This window comes from Saccostrea cucullata, unplaced genomic scaffold (assembly GCF_032062105.1).
Source record: "Saccostrea cucullata isolate Sc308-1 unplaced genomic scaffold, CSIRO_AGI_Scuc_v1 ctg391, whole genome shotgun sequence".
In the NCBI taxonomy this organism is placed as follows: Eukaryota; Metazoa; Mollusca; class Bivalvia; order Ostreida; family Ostreidae; genus Saccostrea; species Saccostrea cuccullata.
The window spans coordinates 439703-454694 of NW_026938695.1; the positions used below are offsets into that span (position 1 = coordinate 439703).

Below are 14992 nucleotides of genomic sequence, written 5' to 3' on the forward strand. Positions count from 1 at the left end.
TTTTTTTGTTAGGGAAGAGATGTTTAAAATTAATTTTTAGACAGTGAAAATTAAACACATTTTCAATTAAGTGTACGTCTAGTTTTGACCTGCAATGAAGGATATTTAAGAGCTAGACCTAATTAAATCTTGTCAAGTATTTCTGTATTAATAAGATGTATGTTTGTGAAAACTGCATGATACAAATAAATAAGTCAAATATTTTATTGGCACAAACACAATTACAGTAATTGGTAAAGGCCCATAGAAAACATAGTGATAAGCATGAAAATACAGTAGAACACAACTAGAATACAAACAACTGGTGTAGCAAATTATGTATTGTACTCATAAAATACTAAATACATCCATATGATTCAGTACAATGTAGTTACTCATTTATAGCTAAAATATTTTTTCTTATTTCAGATATTTGATATAAAAATGATGAAAATATTTTAAGAACCTTTTTACAACTAGTTTTCATCAATAGTTTTAACAATTTGTCATTATTATAGATTGTTTGGTTCAAGTTAGGAAAAGTACATGTAGATAGTTTTGTTTTGAATATGTTTCTCTGTGCTTCATATTTTGGACATATAGCAAAATGAAATGATTTTCATCCTCAATATCAAGGTTTTGACATACTTTACATATCCTATCATTTTTATTATGCTCGATCCTGATGGCAAGTATTGAAGCTAAAATGAAAGTCAAACTCCATGCTCAAGAGATCAAAATTGTTGTTACCAAAATGAAGGACTTACATGTATGAAAATGAATTAGTATATTTTATATAAAACATGAGAGCCCCAGTTCTGTTTAAAAAAAATGAGGGATTCAGATTTTGGTTTAGTAACAGTTACTTAAGCAGCCAAGTCTGGGTTGGACAATTTATAAGTATTTTTTTTTTTTTTTTTTTTTAGAATTAAACGCGTTAAAACTGACATACTGTTACTAAACCAAATTCTGAATCCTTATACTTGATCATATTGATGAGGTCTTAAAAGCAAACTTAAAATGAAAATCCAAAATGTACATGAAAGCACCAGCAATGATCGAAATCTTTCGTGACGAATAGGTGAAACAAAAAAAATGAGAAAGTAGAAAATATTTTGGATAAAAAAAAAATGTGTGAAAAATTATCAGTTCACATAAAAATAAGAAATTATAAATACAATACAAATAAGTTATATAATACAAATGGAAATATTGAATAAAAAAAATATTCATTTACAATTAAAAATAACTTGATACAAAACTGAAATGTTTAAGCTCGAATAATGTAACACTTCGTTGTCTACGAATCAGTTTGTGTACGAGTTGACTATAAATCCGAAGAATTTAACGAACGACCATTGTTGTCTAAACAAATTCGAAACTAGACGAGATTTATCATGTACTAAATATTTTCACTGCATGTGAAAAGCTTGATCAATGGCAAGTCCTGCGAAGAAACCTAAAACATCGGCTCTACCAGTGTGCCCATATGGAGCACGGTGTTACCGAAAAAATCCCGAGCATTTTAAAGAATTTTCACATCCTCCGACGAAGACTGACGCTTCATCAAGTGACGACGGCACTAACGATGATACCAAACCTAGTCTCAATGACAAAAGCCTTCCGCCCTGTAAATATGGCGCTAGTTGCTACAGGAAGAATCTTCTCCATTTTGCTGAGTATTCTCACCCCACTGTGATAAAAAGCAAGGACAGTGGAAGTGACACAGATCCTATAGAATCAGATGAAGAGGAGAAGGTGAGATTCTCAGCTTATACTGTCAGGTTGTTTTGTTGTAACTGGAAGACAGAAAATGTATGAATGGACCGGGAATCGAACCCGGAACCCCTGCATCTCCAGTCAGGTGCTCTACCAACTGAGCTCTCCAGGCCGATATCCATGGCCCAAACCATTACATTCCTCCCTCCTTAAATGGTCTTCGCCCTCGAAGACACAATCCAAGTTCTCATTTCCCCCTGGCAGAATTTTCACCTGCAATTCCAGGGGTGGTCAACAGCACCAAATCTGTAACAGGATAGGAGAAAATATATTGCTGGACCGGGAATCAAACCTGGGACCCCTACATCTCCAGTCAGGTGCTCTACCAACTGAGCTATTCAGGCCGATATCCATGACCCAAACCTTTACATTGTCATGGATGTGTTTTAAATCATTATTCCTTGTGTTGCCAGATTCACAGGTGCTGAAATTCAGTCAGTATATATCGGGTGACTCAAAAAGCTTAGTGGTTAGATTGCAGGCACGGTATGCCAGAGACCCATGGAGGTTTTGAGACTTTATTTTTACTATCTGTGAATCCGGTGCCACTTGGTTTAAATCATTTGCTAAGTATACATGATTTATTGCAGTCCAGTCAGGGGTAGACATTAACTTTTATTTCCACTTGTCCTTCGGGCAAGTGAACTACAATTTTGACTTGTCCGAATGCAAAATTTGGTTGCCCAAAATTTTTGAAGAAAAAAAACCAGTTATTGTACCTTAATTTGTTGTAAATATAAAAGTTGACAAATTAATCTATATTTTGAAGTTAACTGCCGGAAAAAATGTTCATATGATGGTGAAGCTACAATTGTAAATGTACATGTACATATGTAAAACACTTTCCTGTCATTTAACTATATATATCCTGAAAACACACAGAGTACTGCAGGAATATTATTTTTTTTACGATTTTTGTTTGAAATTTTAACTTTTCCTCTAAAAAATTGAGGCGAAGCCAAAAGGAAGAGAGTCGTTATGTTTTGAATCAAAATACATCGTGCACCGTGAATAATTGGTGTTCTTCATCTAATTCCTTAACTGGGTAGAGAAAGTATTCTGTAATCTCTATTTTATAATAAGACTGTAACGTAAGTTGTAAGACAGATAATCGTACTTTTCAAACTACGAAAGAAAACAGAATATAACGAGCCCGATTTCTGAATAAAGGTTAGATCCAGAAACGCTACCGAGGGAATCCGAATGCAATAACAATGTCCCGTTTTTGGCGGAAATCAAGTGTTAACATTAATTTATTGTGTTGTTTATAAACTTATGTGGAAAAAAAATGTTTCTATCAGAAATATCCACTTGCCTGATCGGACAAGTACATTGATAGTTTCACTTGCCCGAACTGAGAATTTACTTGTCCCGGGCAATCGGACAACCGTTAATGTTGATCCCTGCCAGTAAGTCTTACAGATGGTGATCATGGTGATTAGATTAAGAGTTGATTTAATCTTAGCTAAATATCCAATTTCATTCATTTCATTCTTTTAAATTGATTCTTAAAAAAAAATGTTTTTAAAATTTAAAAGCATGTTTTTATTTAAAAAAATATCTACCAATTCGTAAACATTAGGTCACATATACTACATGTACTTGTCTGACATGTGTTCTTGACAGTTCTAAGTAAGTTTTTCCTTTTGAGACCAGGCCCCGGGATCATGAAGCATCTTAAGCTTAAGTCAAAAAATACCTTAGATGCTGAATTTTTTTAAAGGTCAATCAGCCCAAAATGAAAATGCCTTCCGATTTTGTATCATCAGTCTGCTGTTATATGCAAATTATGAGTTTCCTTTAACAAGTTTTAAAGATTTTATATATAATTGAAATTTTGACTTAAGTCTAAGTCTGTTTCATGATCCCGGGGCCAGGATTATGAAACAAACTTAGACTTAAGTTAAATTTTGAATCGCTTATAAAATATTTGTTAACTATGGAATTTATTTCTAAATTTGCAGATAACAACACCTCTGTGAAATAATGTTGCAAGATATTCTAATTTTGGTCTGCTTGACTTCTACAACATTTTATTATCAAATACATTTTTTTTTGTATAGATTTTGACTTAAGGGGGATGTACGGCCACCTTTAGTGCAGTGAACGCAAAATGTAAACATTTCTTCAAATGGCTAAAATACATTATATTTTGATCAAATTTTAAGTCTTTTTGATAAAGATACAATAAATATACATAACCGAATGCATGTTGTGCATATATAATCTATACTTTTGCAGAAAAATGCTTTTGATATGCTCCTTAGAACTGCGCAGCTACAGAATTCAGCAGAGCCTTAAAAAATCCAAAAAAATATGCAAACTGTGCATTAATGTTCTCTCTACAACCATTTGTTGAGAAAATGTCTAAATTTTGCACTTTTAAATGATAATTTCAAGTTCAAAACAAGGTACCATCGTCTTCAAAAAGATGTAAAGAACCATGAAAGTAGTTCATGGATAGCAGCACGTGGTCTATTTTTAGCACAGATCTTGTTTTCCAGACCTCTTCTTAATATGGAGGGGCATAACAATCTTTAAATGTAGAAGAGAATTACAGTTGCAAAATATTTCAAATAATATGAACACTTTAAAAAGAGGAAAGGTGTTATAGTGTGGCTTGAAGTAATTTATTTAGTTTGAACATAAATTTTTTTTTCTATTTGCCCATATTTTCAAAATTACAATTGTACAAAGTAAAGAGAAAAAATCAACCTATATATAAACATCTTTAAAATGATGTTTGGTGGTCCTCCCAACTCAGGGAAAAATTATTGGGTCCGTATTTATATACTGACACGCAAAAGAAACGCAACACCCTATTTTAGGGGGAAATGATTATGTAAAGTAAAGAATTTTGTATCTTAAAATTATGAATATCTTGAATTTGGTAAACATCAGTAAATTAACGGTTGAACGATTTCCATACCATAACCGGAAGTCAAGTTTTAGTCTGCTTAACAGAAATCAAAATTTGCATGTTTAACAAAACATTTGGCAATATTATGGAATTTTAAGGGTTTTTTACTGTTCATCATAAATAATGCAGCAATATTTCAAAAAATAAACTCTACTTTCGTTTCCCGAAACAATGCTAAGTCTACTTAAAAAATGGCTTATTTACGCATTTCCATTGCTCTAGCTGGAAAATTTCAATGTAAAGGTGATGGAGAGTTGCTGATGCGAAATTTCACTATATTTTGCCTCAACAGGGTCTTATGTATCATATGCATTAAGGACAGTCCTTGTACCGGAAGTCCAAGGGTGACTACACTGCTCTAAGTTGGAGAAAATTCGACCCACTTATCTAAAAAATGGGCATTTAAAAATGTCAAAGAATAATTCCTTCGCTGAGATCTCGATATTAATGAACCTATAGTATCGTAGAAATTAAGCTGCAATTGTTGTTTAGGGCAGTCTTGCATGTTTTACTTGAATGGCTGGGAGGGGGGTGTTTTAACAGTCATATCTTACTTAGTAAAGTAAACAGATAAACATCTAACATTTTTATCAAATCTCTGATGTTCTGAAAAGTGAATCTAGCCTTACTTTATTCACTTTTGAAAATCATAAGATAAAAAATAAAACATTTGTAAATTATTGCTTGTTGCGTTTCTTTTGCGTGTCAGTATAGGTGAGAAAAAAAATCTTTAAAATTTAAACAGAATTGTTTACGGAAGAAAAAGAAAAAAATATCGTGATATGAAATGTTAAAAAAATGAGTCGGGCCATTTCTAGGCAATAGATCGGGAGAGAGGGCAACCAAATATTTTTATAACAAGTGGTATTATAAGGCTAGTACATGTTCCATCACATACTTAGAAATGCAATTTTTTTTAATCTTTGACACTATTTTGAAAAACAAACAAAGGACAGGGGAAGGGGGGGGGGGGGGGGACACAGCACTCACTTTTTTTTGCGATGATAGACATAGCATATGCAATGGACCTTTCATTGCAAACATTGTGCTCGCTTCTAAATTTCATAGAAACAACTCATCATATTTTATCAAGCTTCGTACGTTCAATGAGCGAGAGCTTACAACGTTGTCAACATAATGAGACATGATGCGTTTTTGTGTCCAAACATGACCCCATACAATGTGTGGGTCATTGCAAACATTCTAGCTATTTATGTGAGGTGCCTGAAGGAAACATATAAATGCCTATTTTTTCTATCTAACTTATAAACAAAATAGACATATGTACCAACTTTTCGAATGTAATACATGTAATTACAATTTATTTTTCATGCACTGCGTTTTGTTTAACATTTTCAAATTAAATGCTAAGCATCCTCCTTGCAGTGCCCCATTTGAAAATAACTTCTTTCGCTATGAAAAAAACCTTAAACACATATGTTTAGGACATTTTTATCTTTTTTTCTTGTGTTAAAGAAACCAACAAATTATCAAGACTTGTTCCATGAAAAATTAAATATAATCATGGTAATAAACGCATCTATCCACACCAGGTATATGCACATGCCAACCATGTGCTTAGCGGAATAATTTTAGCGAGGAATTTCGAGTTTTAAACAGAAAAGTTTTTCCCGATTTGCTGGAGTGAGGTTAAAATCGCGTTTTTTCATTAATCAGACGATGCGATGCAACAAATAAAAGTAGTAAGTAATATAACCTAATGATTATTACTTAGTAATTTCTTGTCTTGGTGTTATTATGGTCGCATTTATTCTAAAATCATTGTTATTCGAACTCTTTGTGACAGAGGAATGGCGGACGAAATAAACACATGGCCTCAGGAAGACACACATATGAAAAATCAAATTTTCAAGAATTATGGATAATGACAAGAAAAAAACGAAACAAATGGTTGTAGCCATATTATCAATGAATCAAACTAACTCCATTTTCAATGCATTTTTCATCTCATGAATGCTGTAGCTGCGCAGTTCTAACATGATTAATTTTCTTCTAATTAAGACAAAATAAACTTAATTGTTTACTAATTTTGGTCTTAACAGTAGATAATTAGTGCATTAGCACTTTGGGTAACTTTGAGCTAGTTTAGTAGAGTATGTAGCGCATTCTTGGTATTTCTTAGTTTACACCAGACTAGATCCAATATGGCTTGTACATCCCCCTTAAGCTTAAGATGATTCATGATCCCGGGGCCTGATATATTGTAACAATCAATCATTGCATATTGAATTTCTTGCAGAAAAAGTCAAAAGTCAAGTCTGCAGACATCTTGAAAAGAGGCATGTCTCTGGTGAAGAAGTACTCGCAGATGACAGAGGATGAAAGAAAGGAGCTGATCAAGCAAGCGTTTGAAGCCAAGCAGAAACTACAGGAAGAGCTTAAGGAAACAAAAGACAAAGTTAAAGAAAAGGAAAAAGAACTGGAACAAATGCAGCAAAAGGTTGATAAACTTTTGTCAAGTGTTATAACAAGAGTTTAATACCTCTAGCACAAAAAAAAAATAAATAAATTTAACAAAATTGAACAAGGGATGTGCTGGTTGTCCTTGTTGCAAGTTTGCATGTGCATGTATTTTATTTTTGCATAATACTCAGTAACACAAGATCAGTTTGTTAGCTACTGTTTCAGAAAGCTATTAGGATAATTGAAGTCTCTCATAGTAATTCAGTAAGCAGTGACTTACTGTAGACGTACTTTTTTCCACGGGGTCATAATTCCGCGGAATCTCAATATCTGTTTAATCCGCGGGTAGAAAAGTACGCGGATTTCTTACAATGTCACTATATGCCTTGCATTTATATTAAGTACGCTTGGACAAATTTACGCGGAAAATCTGTGACCGCGTACATAGCGTAAATTAATACCACGCGGAAAAAAGTACTTCTACAGTAACATAATCTTTATCATGGTTATGGTGCCTAGGTGTCCTCTGGCCTTTTATTGGTGGAGGGTGAAAAGGCGGCTTTAGAGGGGACAGACACAGTGTACTTCTCACTCATGGCTGAGCGTAACCACAAGGAGGGCTCAGCTGAGCAGACTCACTTCAGGCTGGCCGAGTCCCAGTTTTATCGACTACTAAGTGGCACAGACAATAGGTAAAGAAAATAGTTCTACATAATTCTGAAAACCAGCTATTATTTAAAAATGATCATTAACCAGCTAAAAGTCAAGTAAACAAAAAATATAAGGAGCATTGCAAATATGCATTTACAATAAAACTCGGTTATAACGAAGTTACAGGGACCTATGAAATTACTTCGCTATATCTGTGATTCGTTATTATAATAACCGTATAAGAAATTCATCAAATTTATATAGCTAGGGATCCAAGATGACTTCGTTATATCCATAAATTCGCTATATCCGTGTTTGTACTAAACGAGTTTTGCTGTACATGTACCATATGAAGTTTTCTCTGAAAGATGAAGAGAGTATTTAGTATTTTAAAAAACTTGTCTAGTCTGAATATATTGTGTACTCTGAAATCTAGCATATTATGATACATGTAAAATCCTTGAGTCCATTTCTTTAAAATGGTGCTTAATCTAACCAGACGAGTTTACATTGAACAAATGGTGTCCAGCTTTAATAAAGTATGTATAGGTTTGTTATCACTCAGATTTAGTAATTAAGAGTTAAATTTTAATATGCCACAATTTATTTATTGATTGATGCATGATGTGTTTTTCAGCTACACCATTAAGAAAGTGGAGTATGTTGTTAATCCAGAGTTGAGGACCAAATTCAAGTAAGAATAATGGTGTGGTATGAGCAAGTAATTCTGATAAATAATTGTAGAAACTTATAAATTGATATATTTCACAGGTGTATTCCTTGTTACAAGACCTTTCTTTGGGTACCCCAAATTTGACCTCTCGACCTTAGAGTTGAACCTGTATGCATGGATCAATAAATTCCTTCAAAATTATCTTGTAATGAAAAATGTCACTGACTTATCATGGAATCCCCCCCTCCCCCTTCAAAAAAGAAAAGAAAAAGAAAGAAGATTAATATGAATTTACATGTTTATATTGTAAGAAACTTTTTTATATTTGATACTTGTAAATATATTGTGGTTGAGTAGAATATGACATGAACATATCAGGGGCACCTTGTAACAGCTAATACAATGTATAAACTTTATGCATAATATTTATGTTGATAAAGAGTAGTTAAAAAATCTGTCTCTCTTTGCATGATTATAATAAACTCTGGATTTTAAAATCCTGATTGATTTTCAGACATGCTAAAGATGAGCTAAAGAAACAGAGAGGAGAGGATTTATCCTACCCCGTGTTAGCATTTCATGGAACCAAAGTAGAGAATATCACCAAAATCTGTGAAACTGGATTCAGAGTTCCTGGTAAATACTTGGATATATTTAATTTATATTTGAACAGACATTTGCTCATGAGCATTCAAGTGAGTATAATTTTACACATTGTGAAATTTTTTATCATAGTATCTACCTCCTAATTATAGACTAAAAATCTGCACATAAGGAAAATCAAATTCTACTTTTAAAAGTTACAATAGTATTTAAACAAATTTTTGTTAGAAGGTCAAGGCCAAAATTTCAAGGTCAAGTTGATAAAAAAATATCATCAGTAATAGCATTGTTTAGTACATGTTCTTGTATAGCTGTGTAAGCATGTAAAGCTGAAAAAAAGAAAACCATATTAATTACTATTGATGTAAGTTAAAAGTATAGCTGTGTAAGCAAGCATACATGTAGCTGAAAAAACATGTACTATGAATGTAACATTATTATACATTGTTTTTGTAGGAGACAAAGGTTTCCAACACAGAACAGACACTGGCTGGTATGGTAAGGGGGTGTACTTTAGTGAGTACCCCGACTACAGTATGGGGTACATCCAGGGGGCAGAGAAGCTACTCCTGTGTCAGGTTCTCCCTGGGAAAGTGTTCCACTGTAAAAAGCTGATCCATGGGGCAGCGCTTACTAAGGGACACGACTCCCACACGTCCCCTGATAAAAAAGAGCTGGTCATATTCAACCCCGGTCACATCCTGCCCAGCTATATTGTTCATTATAAGATGGCCTCTGGGGAGTTTGCTTACAGTGTAAGTAAAAAATAAAAGTACATAAATTTATTCAATTTGTGTGCACACACTGTTGCAGTTATGTGCCTTCATCTTTCAAAAAAGTAATGATTCATATTGCTTAAATATTGTACAGCATGTGCAACATTTAGAGGAAAACACAGTCATACCAAAAAGCAAGGGACAGACTATTTTTCCAGCTCTTATACAAAAATAATTTGTATTTTTATAAATGAACAATGAATTTTATGTCACAGGTTTTGAATAATGAATTGCTGTACATGTAAGAGGTATCGCATTATAGCACGTTTTCTTTAAGTGTGTTTAACTGTATATGTTTTGATTTCCTATACAGAAAACTGGGACTGGGGGTAAGGCTACTTCAGCCAAGAAATCAACAGCTGATGATGACGACGATGATGATGATGAAAGTGTGCATGAAAAATGTATGAAATCCCAAACTGCCAAAAAGTCAAAGTAAGTTCTGAAAACACCCAAAATAGAAATGATTTAATTTCTAAAAAGAAAAAAAAATGTCAAAAAAGTAAAAAAAGAAACAAAAAAATCTTCATTTTTTGCACATTGCTCATAGATACATGTATAAAGGATTTTGCTTTAACTAAATTGTTTTCTTTCCCTTTTTGCATTGACAGAGTATTGAAGGACCAGAAAATTTTGTTCACTGGAGCTTTTTGTTTGACCCAGAAAGAAATTACAGATCTTGTAGTGAAGCATGGGGCCACAACAGGTATGCATTTATGAACATGTATACTGTATGCATATATGTATTTTAAAATGAGGTTCAAATTTTAAATGGTTCATTTAATTAGGGCTTAGCAAAATTAAGTTTGCCGCTGGTGTATAAGAATCACACCAGTCCTTTGAAGAAGTCTTCCAATGTTTTTACAGTAGCCCATTTCAAATTTCCTGTTTTTTTCCCTTATGACTTTTCCTGTTTATCCTAAAATGTGTATTACTACTGCCACTTGTCTTTCTGGGTTTAAAACATGTTTTAATTTTATTTTAACAAAAAATGCTAGTGTTGTTTACGATTGTTAAAGGATATATGAATAGGCAAAGAAGGACAAATCAGTTTTGATTTCTGTAGTGTCCCTATCCTGCGTCTAAAAAAGTCTGTTCTGAATTTTTTTTCACAAAAAGAGGCTAGTCTGTAATATGTATTTGTAAACTTATTTAATTTTTCATGTAGTTTAGATTTAGATGCAGAAGGTACCGGTTATTAAACATGATTATTATAAAAAATGAATTTCATTTGAAATAAAAAAAAAAACCATGTAGGAGAATATATATATAATGTACATGTGTATTTATGATATGCATTGATTTATTCCTAGGAACACTGGGTAATTTCAATCTCTGTGTCGCATCCCTGGGATCTGTGCAAGGTACAACGAACAAGTTCATGAAGGCCATGGACAAAAATGTAAGTTGTACGTTTATACTTCATTATTCAGGGTTATTTATACTGATCTGTATACTCCATTATCAGATATAAGATACATTTATTAATAACTACGTACCGTAAACTTAGTAATATTTGTGTGCAAGAAATATCCTCAAGTTTCATGACCGGTATCTATTTCAACTGGCGAATATTAATCTAGAATATTTTTCCTCAGTTGTGAATATATATTAATCATCACAAATTGATTTCAAAGTGACAAATCGCGAATAAAAGTTAAGGCAAAAAATATTTGGTTTACAGTCAGGGGTTCAAAATTTTTTTTGTCATGGTCAAGTCCAGGACTTGAAGAGTAAATTTTAAGCAAGTCCGAGGAAGAAATTTCATAGTCCATATTTACCTATACATCATTAAATTTATGTTACTTATAATTTCATTTGTTGCGTTGAATGAATAAAGACTATATGCATTAATATATATGTTTTATTTTTCCTCCATAAAATGTCATGAGTATTTTAACACAATACCAGACTGATAAATTACTGGTACATTACAATAACTTTTACAAATACACACTACTGAATAAACCATCTAATACAATAAGTAGAAATTAGAATTTGCTGTTAGTCACAGCTAAAACCGAAATTTAACAAACTCATTGCCATTTGTCATATCTAGGTGGAAACATGAGGAATTGCGTAAAAGCAAGAGTCTAGCCGCAACAGAAAATAAAAAGACGGATTGTATTTCGAAACGTTCGTAATGTTTTTTTGGTATTTTAACGCCCACAAACCCACATTTTTACCTAATACATTTGAGAATTTGCTTTTTTTTTTTTTTAGCTTTAAGATCATTTTTTAACTTATAAAAAAAGATAAACATGAAACATAGCCAAGTCCCAGGACTTTTGCGAATTCTAAATGCCGAGTCCGGATCCAGAATTGGATAGTCCGGGACGTCGGGCTTGAGGATTTTTGAACCCCTGACAGTATTGCATGAAACAGACACATGAACACTACATGTACATTATGTTTCATACTAGTATTTTGAATTGGAGTCATATTCTTTTCAGATTCCGATAGTTTCAGAGGAATTCTTGTATGACTCAATCAACAAGAAGAAACTAATGGATCCAGAGAATTATTATCCAGAACAGTGAATAGACAGCATTTATAAATTATTGTTCCTTAAATTCATCCTCCAAAATTATGTAGAGCTTAATTTTCTCAATATTTTGGACTAGGATTCATGTGTTACTGTCCAATTTCATCAAAATGTTTACTTGTTTTCTGATAGGTGCACGATAGTGCTTTCAAATATCTTTTTATTGTTTATTCACCTAGTGAATTTGAATACAAATAGATGTTGTTTTATGCTTATTAATTTTCTATTTATTTGATATTTTTAAAATATATGATTTTTTATCTCTTATTTATTAACTGTGATAGAATCCATTATGTATTAATTTTTTTTTTTCATTTAAATTAATTATCAATCCCAACTATTTCATAAGGTATCATGCAAATTTAAAAGTTACCTGGGTCAAAAGGAATCGCTAAATATAGTCAAAATTTTGTACAATGTATCTTAATCATGGATTTCTCAAAAACCATAGATATGTGGAAGTAAGATGTACCATCCACATTTTCTGTATGAATTTTACCTCAAATAATTGACCTTCAATTATAATAAACCAAATCTTCAAGCAGATTTTTTTTTAGTCCAGTTCATATACTTTCAAATTCGGAGCACAATTTTTGAAGTCAATTGTCTGTATTTTAACTTTGAAAACATGAATTCTTGTGATATATTATATTTGTTAAGAATATGTATATAGTGCCATAATACTTTTAAGACATAGACTTCAGATTGTTTGACCCCTGCATCACTTCATGAAAAACCTATATAATATTTACAATGCCCATGTTTAAATATTGTTTTGTGTTATACGTAATGAATTAACCTGAATACCTGTAAATAAATCTAAAGAATTATGTTCAAAGATATGTCCAGCGTGCTGTAATAACAGTCATTATATTGAAATACAGACTGCATAATACATGTATGTAGTACATGTATGTACATGTATGTATTACATATACATTAGTAACATATGCAGTGGGAAAGACAATAGGAAGTACAATTTGTAGCAGTATGTTATTGATTCACTTCTTTGGCAGCTTTTAAGATTTTGTTTGTTTAGTTTTAGGTATAGACTGAATTATTGAACCTGTGCACAATGTTTGGAATGTTGCGAATACTTAAGTTGAATTAATTAAAGATGAAATTTTTTATAACTCTCACTTTTTACAATGTATGTTAGTGGATGTACTGAATTATTTATCCTACGGCTGTGAAACATAGCTCTGCTATGACTTTTTTCAAATTCTTATTGATAAAAGCTTCTGATAAAAGTTTAGGTTTTAAAATTCTTTGTATTTATTTAATGACAATTATTTTTTTTATTTAATTGCTTTACAGGTATTCAACCTGAATGTTAAATATAAAATTTATGGAGATATCACTGTACTGAATCATTTTTATGCTGACAGATTTAAAAAATTTTAAAAACATACATTTTTTTGGTTTTATTATATAAAAAGTTCTATAAATTGTAATTTATATACTTTGTAAATACCTTCTCCAAAATTTTATTCTGAATTGATTGTATAATTTTATTTTAAAAAATTATGACATAAATTTCAATTTGATTAAAATTTTTTATCAACATCATCCAGTTGGCGAGTGGTCGTTGTTTCTTAATTGAATGGGATTATCTTTTCTTTGGGGGGGGGGGGATTTATAAGGTGTGATTTATCAATAGCAGGAGGAGACACTATCAGTTAAGCCAGAGCCAACCAAACGTGAATTTTCGACATACAAAAAGTTATTCAGGGAGCGTAATCATAAACTATCTTGAAAAGTTTGTTTTCTATTTTATAAAACATAAACGCAAAATTAAGGGGGGTCCTGCGGACACGAGCCTGGGTTTAATAAGCATCATCCGGAATGGTAGATATACTATAACATGGGAAAAATTCGGGGATTTTTCCATGAATAATACATGTATTGGATTTACTAACGAAGAAGTAATATAACAAGGTTCTATCCGAACTTATACGGAGGAGTGTCTCCGATCTGATGCGAAATGCTACTCTCTCGAGATACACTGTACACTAGTAAACTAGCCCACTTTTATAAACGTACAACTGTAATCATGCAAGTGTACAATGGGTGTTTGTGATTTTTAAAGCACCATGAATTGCACCAATAAAGAACATGTGCGCAAAATATTTACGTTTTCCGTCCCAGGTTTATATGTTAAATGCTAAATCCGTTGTATCGCGGGCTATAATCCGCCTTCTTGATCTTAAATCTTTGGTCACTCTTTAGAAATAATGTTAGGTGTGTGTTTAAATCTAGGGAAAATGAATTCAGGTTAGTGTTTATATTTCTTTAATAAATTATGATAAATACACTAAATTATAATAGATACACTCTTTTGCTCCGAGTAAAGTAATCCCCTAAAAAACTTGCATCTCTTTTGTACTGTTTGGGGTTTAGATACATGTTATGTCGCTATACAGTTGTGTGCTTACGTATACAGTACCCATCCGGGTTTTGTGAAATAAAAAAAAATAAGTATAAACATTTAACCTATGTATACCTCGATCCTCTCTACATCCCCCTTTTTTGAGTGGCAAGCTTAATCAATCAAAATATTCCTAATAGGAAAGGATGCTCTTCGGTATGATCCAACTATAAAGATTTTTTTTCTAAATTTATAAGGTAAAAAAGAAAACATG

General features: G+C 32.2%; 1 protein-coding gene across 1 annotated transcript; it reads left to right on the forward strand.

Moving 5' to 3' along the window:
• Positions 1 to 1353: 1353 nt before the first annotated feature.
• On the forward strand, positions 1354 to 12420 carry LOC134250975 (uncharacterized). Its single transcript, XM_062733341.1, has 10 exons — positions 1354 to 1737; positions 6939 to 7139; positions 7622 to 7794; positions 8391 to 8447; positions 8941 to 9062; positions 9486 to 9784; positions 10119 to 10240; positions 10417 to 10511; positions 11119 to 11207; positions 12259 to 12420. Exons 1-10 carry the CDS (start codon positions 1417 to 1419, stop codon positions 12343 to 12345), a joined length of 1566 nt encoding a protein of 521 aa, XP_062589325.1. The 5' UTR covers positions 1354 to 1416; the 3' UTR covers positions 12346 to 12420.
• Positions 12421 to 14992: the final 2572 nt, after the last annotated feature.